General features: G+C 54.7%; 1 protein-coding gene across 6 annotated transcripts in view; it reads right to left on the bottom strand.

Annotated features, from left to right (window-relative positions):
* The window catches only part of CIT (citron rho-interacting serine/threonine kinase), a 196,271-nt gene that overhangs the window by 10,497 nt on the left and 173,493 nt on the right, over positions 1–12,281 (bottom strand). For 2 of the 6 annotated variants that reach the window (XM_075533368.1, XM_075533369.1), the window contains exons 31-44: positions 12,034–12,196; positions 11,588–11,752; positions 8,958–9,095; positions 8,304–8,484; positions 8,052–8,143; positions 7,391–7,495; positions 6,906–7,075; positions 6,222–6,266; positions 5,667–5,747; positions 5,395–5,530; positions 4,445–4,584; positions 2,695–2,787; positions 828–936; positions 599–727 (exon numbers count right to left, since the gene is read on the bottom strand). In XM_075533368.1, the coding sequence (XP_075389483.1) occupies positions 599–727; positions 828–936; positions 2,695–2,787; positions 4,445–4,584; positions 5,395–5,530; positions 5,667–5,747; positions 6,222–6,266; positions 6,906–7,075; positions 7,391–7,495; positions 8,052–8,143; positions 8,304–8,484; positions 8,958–9,095; positions 11,588–11,752; positions 12,034–12,196 (1,747 nt within the window). The remainder of the gene's footprint in view (positions 1–598; positions 728–827; positions 937–2,694; positions 2,788–4,444; positions 4,585–5,394; positions 5,531–5,666; positions 5,748–6,221; positions 6,267–6,905; positions 7,076–7,390; positions 7,496–8,051; positions 8,144–8,303; positions 8,485–8,957; positions 9,096–11,587; positions 11,753–12,033; positions 12,197–12,281) is intronic. The other 4 variants (XM_075533372.1, XM_075533373.1, XM_075533371.1 and 1 more) reach the window with 3 other exon arrangements.

Genomic DNA, 12,281 nt, shown 5'->3' with positions numbered 1-12,281 from the left:
GAGAATTCTGCATTGTTGAAACCCGAGGTCAGTCTCGGAACCACACCTGACAAGCAATTTATTAAGGAGGGGTGGCTGGAGGGAGGAGGAGACAGAGAGATGCTCGGGATGGGAAAGCAAGGCAAGGAGGCAGAGGGAGAGACAGAGACCTGGTGTGGGGTGGTGGTGGTGGTGTGTGCGCGTGTGTCTGTCTGTCTGTCTCTCTCTCTCCAAGGGAAAGAAAGGAGAAATCTAGGCCAGCATGTGCACTGCAGACCTCTGTACATTGTAAACGGTGACAGCTGGATCACGGGTTCGCATACCTCCTCTTCAAGAAAGGAAATTAAGAACAGACCCTGGTTCGCCGCAGAGAGCGAGGCATTTCAGGTCTTATTACTACGTGAGTCACACTGGGTCTGCAACCCTGAGGAGGCAGGGGAGAAGAGAGAGGAGGAGAAAGGGCGGTGAGGGACCGAGGAGAGGAGGGACAGAGCTAGACGGGAGTGGGACAGATCCGATGGGGAGGAGCTGGTGGCACTGGAACGGCATTCTTTCCATTCCCAGCAGAACCCACCGTGCCCACCCCAACCCAGGCTGCGTGGCGGCAGCTGGGACTCACCGTGGAAGCAGAGCAGGTACTCCTCCCGCTGGCCCGCACCGTTCACCTGCACCATGGACACGGGGAAGCTGTGGGAAGAGGAGGCAAACACGGCAGGCGCCAAGGAATGGTCGTTCTTATCCACAAATTCTGCAAAGGCAGGTGAGAAGCGGGGCCTCAGGAATGATCTCTGGGAGAGGTGCGGGGTGAGGACCAGAGGGAGGGGACGAGGGGGTGGGTAGGGCCCTACCCTCAAGCGTGTACTGCTTCATGTCAATTTCGTAGAATTTATTGGTTCCGATGAGGATACTGTAATTGGTGAAGTGGATACAGCTGCAGGGCTCTGAGGTCTCGATTTCCTGGGGGGGGAGAGGGCAGAGGAGGATCGGAGTGCCAGCACAGGCCAGGACCCTGCCCCAGGCTCTCTGCTTCCGACTGGTGCAGACACGTGCCACCTGGCGCGCTTCACGCTGCCACACAAAGAACGCCCTTTCCCGCTCTTCTCGGTGACCGCTGACCCCTCTAGCTCTTCCTCTCTTTCTCCGCCCCCCCCCCCCCAGACTAAGAAGTAAGGTGGGATCACAGCCCCGAAAGGCCGAGAAGCACCACTGCAATGAAAAGGCAGCCTCCAAAGACCGAAATGTCAAGAACACAACCTGCGCATCAGAGGAAAGACCCGAAGTCATGATCAGAAGCAGTGGTCTGAATTTTCTTTTTTGCTGGTGTGTGAATCTCTAGCTCGAACCCACGTTAGCTGTACCATCATCACTATGAACATATCTTCATTCTCTGCCCCCTGCTTATTTCTACCTGCTTGCCAATGCAGGTTAGATACTAGAGTGCTCACCACAAGGTTGGCGGTTTAAACGCACGAAACCAATTGGTGGAAGAAAGACGAGGCTGTCTGCTCCCATCAAGACTTACAGCCTCCCGAGCCCTCTACTGACATGATGGCACTGGGTGTAGAAGTCTTCAAACACCCAGACTTCCTTACGCAAAACGATCGTCAGGCCTCACAGAGAAGCAAGGATGTCTTAGAATTTCTGCGAAGGTTTCCAGTTCCAACTCTAATCAGCAATAGCCATACCATACAATATCTACTGATCAAGCACTAAGTATGAGGAAACAGGCTGCATGACGTAGCTAAATGGTAAAGAAAGTCCAAGTTCAGCTTGGGTTTCCACGTTGGAACTTGAGGTCTCCCTGTGCCTCAGTCGCCCTGAACTGAGCAGCGGGGACTGCCCTCGGGAACAGCGTCTATATGATGACAGGCGGCGGAGTCTCTGCTCCCAGGAGGCACTCGATCAAAACACAAACACAAACAGCACATCCTGCCCAGAGATGGCGCTTTAACTCAACTGCTAATAAAGAAGCCTGGTGGGGCAGGGGTTAAGTTACTTGGTTGATAACCAACATGTCAGCAGTTCAAACCCGTCGGCTGCTCTACGAGAGCAAGAGGCAGCAGTCGGCGGTAAAGACAGACAACCGTGGCAACCTTCCAGGGACAGCTCTACTGGATCTGATGAGTCAGAATCGACACAGCCACAGAGTTGGTGCGACTGAGAATGGCCCTATGTGTCCACCCTCATTTCTCTGCACGAAAACACCTCGACAGTCAGTTTGGCTGACGACAGGTGCAGCGTTCTCAACCTAGGGAACAGAGGCTTCCCAAGGACGTTAGGCAAACCCAACACGCTAACCTGCACTCAGCCACACTGTGAGCTGCCTCATTACCCATCAAACCAAGTGGCCCTGGCTTCCCCACGAGGTTATCGATAGGAAGGAACCTCTGCGCCCTGAGAGAGCCCGATGCGTGTCACTGGGGACTGCTGGCTTTCAGAGAGAACGCTTTCCTTCTCTCTGTCTCTCACACACCAGCTTCCTCAAATGCTCATTGACTGGTTTTGCCACTGGACAATGAACGGGAGAAAAATGAACTGGAAGCTCCAGCTACAGGCAGCAATGGAGGCTCCCCCAGGGAGGAGGAGGGTCCCCCTCTCTAAGGAGACAGAGAACTGACAGCCCTGACTCCTGGCTCCAGGCTGTTCCCCGGAGACAGCCAGCTTTCCAAACCCAGCAGCGTGGGAGAGGCTGGGCCACGCCCCTCCGGGCCGTACCTTCCGGATGCAATACTTGCTGAGATTCTCGTTGTAACGGAGTATGACCACTTTGCTGGGCATGGCTGCACATATGCAGAGTCCACTCTCAATCTAAGAAGCAACCGGGGCGGGGGAAGCGGGAGAAATGGAAAGTTAGAGGGGCCACTAGTGCACATGCTGCCTCAACCCAAAAACTGGGAAAGTACACCAGCTTAGAGTAGTTTCTCGGTGGCAGCACCACTCACGTGCTGGAGCGACTAATCGGTCCAGCTAGAATTTATGTGATTCATTGTTTGGGTTGGAAACATTTCCCGCAGAACCTGTACTGCATCAATAGTCTCTACCCATGACGTCCACTATGTTCTCTGAGCTGGGCGATCACCCGCACCCTCCTTTTCGGAGAGGTTCCCCCCACCCCCGGGACCATGGCCTCAAACCCCCTGCAGGTTCCTCTCTGACCCTCTGAGGTGCTGCAGTGAACGTGACCCCCACAGAGACAGGTCTACAAGAGCGCAAGGCTCGAGGCAGACATTCTCCACCAAGTGGACTCTTCCACTGTCTGGTGTTCAAAAGCCTCCGGTTTCGGCCTTAAAGATGATCCAGGGCATTCGTTCAGGGGTTTATCCAGCTCTGTATTCCACAATGATTTCGAAGTCTGTTCTTTCCCCTTTTTGATGGGGATTCTTCTACGGGAGCTCAGATTAATCTTTTCAGTAATGGTGGTGGGGTGTCTAGTTTGGGGACAGAGGCTGTCATGTGCCGTGAGGGACGCTGAGCAGCATCTCTGGCCTCTCTCTACACAGTAGATGGCTATAGTGCCAACCCCCTACTTGTGAAACCAAAAATGTCTCCAGATGTTGCCCAGTGCCCCCTGGGGGACAGGACCACCCCTGGTTGGGAGCAGCCTTAGAACAAGCGTCTTTCACGGGGATCCAGAGATGGCTTAAGAGACCCACCTAACACCACCATGACTGACAGTGGTTTGCCAGTTACAAAATGATACAATGTAACAATGCCCAATGATGTCATCGGCTATAACGGTCGTAAAAGGATTAAGCGTAGGGCACAGCACACCTAACCCCATCTAGGAAGGCCGGGTCTGATGTAAGGAGAGTTTCCCTGGGGTGGGGCTTGCAACACCTTGGAGTTTACATGAGATTAGTGCAGAGGAACCTACCACCACCAACAGAGAAGAGGCACCGGTGAAGTGTATCCTGTGGACCTGCAGTCCCTGTCTGAGACCCTGGTAGACCCACAGTACACATGGACGTCTGCAGATGCTGAAAGGAGACAGGGGCCTCTCCCCAGCGCTAACAGAGAGAAAGCCTGTCCCTCACCCTGGTGCTGGATCAGAGACAGCTGGAAATTACCCAAGCATTACCCGGAGTTCTCAATAAATCACTGCTATGCAAATGCTGCAGCAGATTAGAATTAATAAAACATCCTTCTATCCGATACAGTTCCAGGGCTCCCTGATCTCAGAAAGGATGTCAGACAAATGAGCACACTCTTTAAAAAAACCCTGGGTCATCTTTTCAGCTGTGTTCATTTCAGCCCCGCTTCTCCTCTCAGACACGCAATTCCTGTAGCGCCCCGGCCTGAGCAAATGTCACGGCTGCACACAGTATTTCAGGTGCCCACAGGAAGCAGTACAAATTTGACCCAGTTTGAAGACATGCAATTTTCCAGGCCAAATCACAAGCGCCGTGGGAAGCGAAGCAGTGCGGATTTCACGCGCACGGGGCCGTGGAGGTCCTGGGAGGTTTACCTTGCCAGCAGCGAACAAGTGGCAGCCCTTGACGGCTTCGAAAACGCTGGGCGAGATGTCTGGCTGGGCGGGAAGGTGCGACTGTGCTAGAGACTGCTTCACTTTCTTCACATCCACGAGGCACAGGGCCCGTTCTTCCCCTGGAGGGAAGAGGGCAGCGCCCCTGTCAGCGTGAAGCCGAGAGGCGAGGGCACGGGAGGGTGCCTTCCCAAACGACAGCCACTGGATGCCACTCTGGTGGACTGGGCTTCCACAGGTGTCCTGTGTTTGGGGTCCAAGTTTTAGATCTGAAACATCAGCACTTGCCTTTCCGTTCAAGAGTCGGGGATATAAAATCAAGGACTGTGGACTGTCAGCTGCACGTTCATAGCGCACTTCCTCCCAGACAAAGGGAAGAGAGATTGCGCTAGGACAAGGCGAGGGGGCAGGGGACACACATAACAGCTGTGCACTCCTCAAGTATATCAGTGTCGTGACAGATCAGGCAAGGCTGAGGAAAGAACCCAAAGTGAAAGGGCCAGAGACCTGACAACCACACACAATGCGTGTCCCTGGGCTGTACAAGGAATCCACAGGAAAATACCCTGGGGAGGCCTGGGGGGCAGGGCAACTGGTAAAGCCTGACTGTGAACAGGGTGGCAGCTAACTGTGTGTGGTAGTTAGATGGTTCGTGTCCATCTGAATTTGTAGTGTACGGGTGGAGCCCAACCTGTCCATCTGGTCACAGTCGGACAGACACGGGGAACTTCCCTTTCTTCTGCCCTTCCTCCTCCCTGCCTGCTGGGATGCTGCCTGCCTCCAGGGGGGGGGGCGCCCTGATAACTCCAGAGCACAGAGCCCTTTGGGTGACCACAAGGGTCTTCCTTGTATGAAGCACAAAACTGATTCCACTCATTTTAGATTGACACTCCTTCCTGACCAAGGTGCAGAGAGAGCTCTTGGCCTCACACCTGCTATCATGAGGAGCTTCTCCAGGTCCTTGATGATATAAATCTGGAAGACAGCTCCAATGCCCGGGACATGGGTCAGGGAGTTTTTCAAGACATTCAGTGCATACAGTCCTTCCTCAGTCCCCACCAACACCACCTGCAGGGGCAGAAATCCACAGGGAGACCATAAGCACAGCCATGTCACCAGACATACCCCATGGGGCAGCCAAGCCACAAAGCCCATGACGGTGGCTCTGGCCCAACACTGGCTGGCAGTGCCGGGCCCACCTCACCTGGTCGCTGAAGGGCAGCGTGCAGTTCATGTCAAGCCGGTCATCACCCTCCAACTTTAGCAGTGAATTTCCAAGTAATTTCTGTTTTCATAGAGGGAGGGAGGGAGGGAGAGACAGATGGGGAAAGAGAGAGAGAGAGAGAGAGAACCAAGGTCAGGTGGCACCGCTCATGACGTATACCTCCAAAGAGAAAGATCACGAACTGAGAGAAGTTTCACGCCAGGAAGAAAGGCAAGGCCCTTGTGCACATACTCGGAAACACACATCTGCTCTTGGCTTGGTCTGCCTCTCGACCTGAGCTCTACAGGGCAAGATGTGAGGGTGACTGGAATCGCTGGGGGCAGGTGTTAATTAGCACGGGAGCTATCACCCCACGTGGACACAGGAGTAAGTGAAGGAGCAGACACAGCCAGTCCTGGCTGGGAATGGGCGGCAGCTCACACAGATTGCCCTGCAGAGAGTTAATAAGGCACAGGGAAGGCTCCTTCCCCTGAGGCTGCAGCGGGGCTCAGCACGGCCTCTACAGAGGCCCAGCAAAGCTCTCGGTCTCTTTACCTGAACCCATGCGGGCAGCAGCTCGGCGGGAACGCAGCCCCGGGCCTGTTGTACACAGTAACAGGGGCTTCAGTAGGAGGCTCACACGTGGACTGCACAATCTACCCACTGAGAGACACTCCTCTCCTGGGATAGGATGTTCTGACCACTAACACCCGAGAGCTTATGAGGAGCCAAGTGTTTTCAGAGAGGCGTCTGGTGAGTTCTATCTGTACCAGGGACGTCTGGGCGGAGGGATGCTAATCAAGTCATACCTATATCTCTAACACCTTAAAGTAAAGAGGTCCTTAAGCCTCCTGCAGAGAACAAACCACGGCCGAGGGAGGAGAGGCAGTGGAGTGTCGTCGAGGGGTCACGGTCCCTGGCAGCCTTTAAATGGAGCCTCAGGGCCAATGTGCTTGGGTCTCAAACTTCGCCCACATGACCTCACGCATGCACGCACACAAGAGGATTCCTTTTAAGTGCATGTACTATTGTACCCCAGAGACTGCCTCCGGTACCTGTACTCGATGCTGCTGAGGGGGGACTTGGCCCCACCTCACCTCAAAACCCCTTCATAGCACAGCATTGAGCCGTCAGCCCTCAGACAAGGGGCCCCGGTGGGCACTGTGCCTACCAACACACAATCACTAGGCCAGACCCTGCTCTGCAAACCCCAGCTCCCATGCCCACAGTTATACTCACAGCATCGGCCTCTGCTTTCTCCCTAGACACTCTCCCACCTGCCACCACTGATTCCAAGGCAGTGACCCAGCGCTGCTTGTCGGGGAAGCTGGGCGCTAGCAAGTAGAGGGTTCTCCCGGGCCAGCAGGTGGTGTGTGGGTGGGACTCCATCTTCAGTATGTACGGGACATCTAGGAGAGTCACAGAGAGCACAGCAGATGAGGGAGCGCTAGGAGGGCCAAAGAGGGCACAGCATGGGGTGGGGGTGGGAGTGGGGGGGTGGACATGTAGGTCGCAGAGAGAGCAACATGCAGGGGCCTCTAAGACGGTTACAGAGGACACAGGCCAGGAGGGTTCCCACCACTGCCACTGTGAAGGATGGTCCTTAGATAGCTGAGATGCAGAATCTGAGACCTACAGCCACCACCCCTAACAAGACTCAGACGCCGGGGCCACCCTCGCCCTCCTACATCCTCGGACCAGCCCGCCTGCAGGCCCTGCCTCACCTGCTTTGGCTGTATTTGCGAGTTCAGAAGCACCAACGGCACCATGAATAGACACGTCCCCGTCGGGAAGGCACAGCTCAAATTCTTCCACCGGCCTCTGTCCAGCTTGGTGCAAAGAGGAAGGGCAGAAAGAAAAACCAAAGAACGGGAACAAGAACAAGGGGAGACCAGAGAGAGCGAGAGCGAGAGCGAGAGAGAGAGAGAGGGGCGCAGGGGGGGCAGGAGTGGAGGAGAAAGAGTGCGCACGTGACGGGGCACGGGAGAGCAGAGAGGGGAGAGAGGTGCGCAGAGAGGGCGGGGAGGGAAGATAAAGAAAAATAAAGTGCGTCAGATGAGCAGCACAGTCAACTGTCTGACGGCGGTGCGGATTTATGGGTTAGCTGACTGAGGCAGAAGTTCTCGGAAGGTGTATTAGCAGGTAGACTCTTCAGGGCAGCACCCTGCAGGTTCCTCAGAGGGGAGACCTATAGGTGTGAGTATCGGACCAATAACCTTTAGAAAAAGTCATTGGGGTTTTAGTTTTCAAAAATGGGAGACCCATTAGAAGGCTTTCAAAAAAAAAGAGAGAGAAAGAAACAGAAACGATGGCCTCCAACACCCAGTGCACTCAGAGACCTGGGTTGACCAGGTGCACAGAAACACCCCTGCCTCGTCCATTTACCTTCTCGGGCTTCGTTGTCATAAATTAGGACTTTGGATCCCTCCAGGACAATGTACTTTCTGTCCCAGCCTTGCTGTCCTCGCTTATTATTCCTGGGAAAATCAAGATCCAAAAGGAAACTGTTGGACCTCGGAGGAGTCCGAAGAGGGTGGGCTGGGCCGGAGAGGGAATCCTAGGAGAGCTGGGTCCCCAGGCAGCACGGGGGAGCCCTGGGCCAGCGCCTGCCCCGCCCTGGCTGCCCTCCGGCCCTACCTGGGCACCTTCATCCAGCCCTCCAGGTGCAGGCTGCTGCTGGGCTCCTTGGTCTGGAGCCCCGGAGAATTCATCTTGTCCCGGCAGAAGGCCTCAGTGAAGTGTGTGGCGTACTCGGCGGGCAGGCCGCAGGTGGCAGGCAAGCACGTGGAGCACTTAGGGTGACACATCACCTGGCACTCTGGGGAGAAGCAGTGAGTGACCTGAACCCTTGCCCAGCCCATCCTGGGTCTCTCTCTTCCTCTGCCAGCCCCCCTCAAGGCGTCTCCAGCCAGCCTCGGACAGAGAGGGGCCGAGTGGGCATCAGGAGCGCTCCACCTGGTTGCCCATAAACAGGTGTTTAAAGGACACTAGGGAGCAGGGCCATTGGCACCAGCAGCCAGCCTCAGAGTGGGGTGAGGCCACCTTGACCAGGAGGAGGTTGGAAAGGAGCCCAGCTTCCCAAGGTGCTTTTGCTCAGTGGGTTGCAGTAGGGAGCTGAGGACAAGCCAAAACTCGCTCCTTTTCCAGGGAAAAAATAGAGTCCTCCTGCTGCACTTGCCGAGCCTGAGAGCAGCTGCGCTGGGCAAAGGGGAGGAAAAGCTGCACACACACACCCCACCCACCGCCAGGCTTCTCTGCGGGGACGTGCAGGCACTCGGGCGCTGTTCTCACCGAGACATTTGGATGCCTGGCGTCCGAAGTGCACGGTATCCAGACACACGGCGCACTTGGTGGCTCGCATGTTCAGCCCGACGTTGAAGCGGTGAGGGATGTTGTGGTGCATGCGCTCCTTAAGACGCCGGCTGAATTCTGCAGAAAAGACACCGTGTCGTGACCACGACTGTCAGTCAACTCCAACGGGGCAGCCCTGTGGGGACAGAGTGCGACTGGCCCCTGGGGCTTCTAAGGCTGGAAATCGTTCCAGAGGCAGCCTGCCTCGTCTTTGCCCCTCCGAGGGGCTGGAGGTCCCTGCCTCAGAACCTTCGATCGGCAGTAGAACACATAAGCACCGTGGCACAAGCATTTCTAGAAAACCCATTCACACCAAGACCACCACCAAAAAATCCCAAACATCCTAAACCCACTGCCGCCAAGTCACCTCTGACCCATAGCACCCCTATATGGACAGTACATCTTTACAGGGGCAGCCCCGTCGTTCCCCTGAAGGGTGCCACCCCCCAGTCCAAATGATGCCACTGAGCAAGCACAACGATGGCCTACAAGATGGGAGGAAATCTTTACAAATTATGACTCTTTAAAGCAACGGTTCTCAACCTGTGGGTCACGACCCCTTTGGGTGTCGCCTCATTCATCAAAGTAGCAAAATGACAGTGATGAAGTAGCCACCAAAATAATTTTATGGTTGTGAGGAGGAGGGTCTCCACAACAAGAGGAACTGTATTAAAGGGTCACGGCATTAGGAAGGCTGAGAACCACTGCTTTGAAGGGACTTGTAGTCAGTATATATTTAAAAAAGCAAACCAAAAAAGCCTCCGTCAAGCCAACCAAATATTGGGCAAAATTCTTGAACAGACACTTTGCCTACACTGCAGACACGTGGCCACTGGGCAGAAGCAAAGACACTCGGCGCCGTTAATCCTAGGACAACGCAAATCCAACTCACAACAAGATCCCGCTTCACACCTATTTGGACGGCCAAATGAAAGTAAGTGTTGGCAGGGCTGCTCAGACACCAGGACCCTCATCCAGTGCTGGCGGGAACGTAACACGGTCAACAGCCCCGGTGGAAAGAGTTCGGCCGTTCCTCCAATTCCACTCCTGAGAATGAAAAATGTTTATCCCTACACTTGGACACAATTGTTTATAACAACATTATTCATGGACGCCATCCACAAGTGAGTTCATCCATAACACATGGCCTGTCCACAAAAGGAAATACTATTCAGGCATCCAAAATGAACAAAGCACCGAGACGTGCTAGCTGTCGCACAGAGGTGCCCCGAAAACGTTCTGCTAAGGTAGGAATAGAAACGGGCACAAACTACCAGCACTCTAAAGTCACCTAACCTTGAACCCAGCAACCACCCCAATGCAAAGTGCAGGGCGTTTCTCGTCACAAGGAAATGGAAACAGTCTAAATGTCCTCCTACCCCCCCCCCCAACCCCCTGTCTGTTGACACAAGGGAATGGCCCTTCAAGGGAACAAGGAAGATCTATGTGTGCTGATAGGAAAGACTCCAAAGAAACATTCAAATGAAAAGAGAGGCTATCTTACAGGGCACACTGCGCTGTTCTGCCTCTCTCAGAAAGGAAAACCTTCATAAGGTTCTACCTGCAGATAACCGGGGCTGAAAAACCTGAGGGGAGCTTCAAAAGTGTGTGAAAATCGGCATGGGATCCTTCACATGAATTTTGGGAGGTGCCCACGTGAAGATATAATTTCTCATACTTGTAAAAAGTATATTCGATCCTCATTATTGGTTGATTCCGTATTCACGAACCCGCCTACTTGCTAAAACCTGTCTCCAGAATGAACCTCAGGGCAGGTTCCGGGTCATCCCCAGACAGGCCTGGGGCCGTAAAAGACGTGAGCCCTGGGTGTGCAGGTCTCCAGCCGAGGTGGGACCCGGGGCTCGGGCTGGAAACCAGCATCATCCCCTCAGTCTATTTGCTCTCACATCTTCTACACTGTTGTGCTTTTGGTTGGTGGTTTCACAGTTTAAACCAAAACCCACGCGCAGCACCGAAGTGCTGGCTAGCGCCCCTTAGGGTGAGAGGCTCGGTGCCTCCCAGCCGAAAGATGACGTGTGAGATGAGCTTCACTCGGGCACAAGTCAGAGTGCTGTTGGCATGAGCTCGATGTTAATGAGTCAGCAACATACTCGAAACAAGGCGTCTAGACTTAGAAACACAGAAAATAAGGTAGTGTACTGATCAGTGAACAAGGGCCTTCAAAAATCCATAGACAAAGGCCACGATCTTTACATTCTATCTCTCAGCGAACATGGGGAAGTCGTTCCTTATTCTCCTAGGAGCAATGGTTCAGTCTATGCCTGATTCAGCACTGCCCATGACCTTCCAGAAAAGCACCGCCATGCATACCAGGATTATATACCAGAGCTGGAGAGTCACACAGCATGGATACAATGTAGAAATGCTCTCTGGGAGAGCAGAGTCCAGAGTGATGGGGATTCTGAGTGTGCAAGGAGGCTGGGGCTTGGGGAGGGAAGGTTAGAGCCCCTCCTTTGTATCAACTGGCCCCTCCCTCTGTGTCAATTTCCTTTTAGTGCACCCTTGCTTTTCAAGCGTGCCCTTGCCACCCTACAGGGCACCCTACGTACCTTCAGGAGTCGAAGACTCTTTTCTACGGCTGGAGGGCGGGGCGAGCAGGCTCATGGCACTGGGCTGGTGCTCAGGGGACCGCACAATGGCAGACATTGCAATCTGCTGCCTGGCGGTCGCTGGCGTGGATGGGTGCGGGTGGTCAGTGGCTTTTCGGTGGGCAGCTGCAGAGAGACCAGTACAACGCCTGCCAGTTAGCGGGGTCACCTAGGGACTCAGGCCAGGAGGATGCCCCTGGGCTGCCTTTTAAAGACCCGAGGCCAGAAGGGCCTCCTGTCACACCTAACAGGCAATGCCAAGGATGCCATCGGGTTTGCAGATTCAGACGCCCGGACTGAGAGCTGTGGGTCACAAGCCCAGATGCTGAGTTTGCCTGGACCGGCCTCACGGAGGGAGACCCCGGCCTCTCTCTGGCCCTGAGCTGGTGGGTGGGGAGCAGCCCTACCTTCCTCCCGGGCCGACCGGAGCTCAATGCGGGTCTTCTGGAGGGCTTCCTCAAGCTCAGCACACCGAGCCTTCTCCTTCTCCAGGGCCACCTTCAGCTCGTTGTACTGCAGAGGAACCTGTGTGGGTAAAGCAGGGTCCTCTTTCCGTCGACTAAATAAACCCTAGCAATGGAAACAGAGATATCTCCTAACTCCTGGAGACTGGCACGTCAGACCGGCAAATGGGCTCCGACTCGGCTGAGGCCAG

The sequence above is a fragment of the Tenrec ecaudatus genome, chromosome 16 (assembly GCF_050624435.1).
Source record: "Tenrec ecaudatus isolate mTenEca1 chromosome 16, mTenEca1.hap1, whole genome shotgun sequence".
Lineage (NCBI taxonomy): Eukaryota > Metazoa > Chordata > Mammalia > Afrosoricida > Tenrecidae > Tenrec > Tenrec ecaudatus.
Note: the sequence above shows the minus strand (reverse complement) of the source record. Positions and strands in the feature narration are given on the sequence as shown.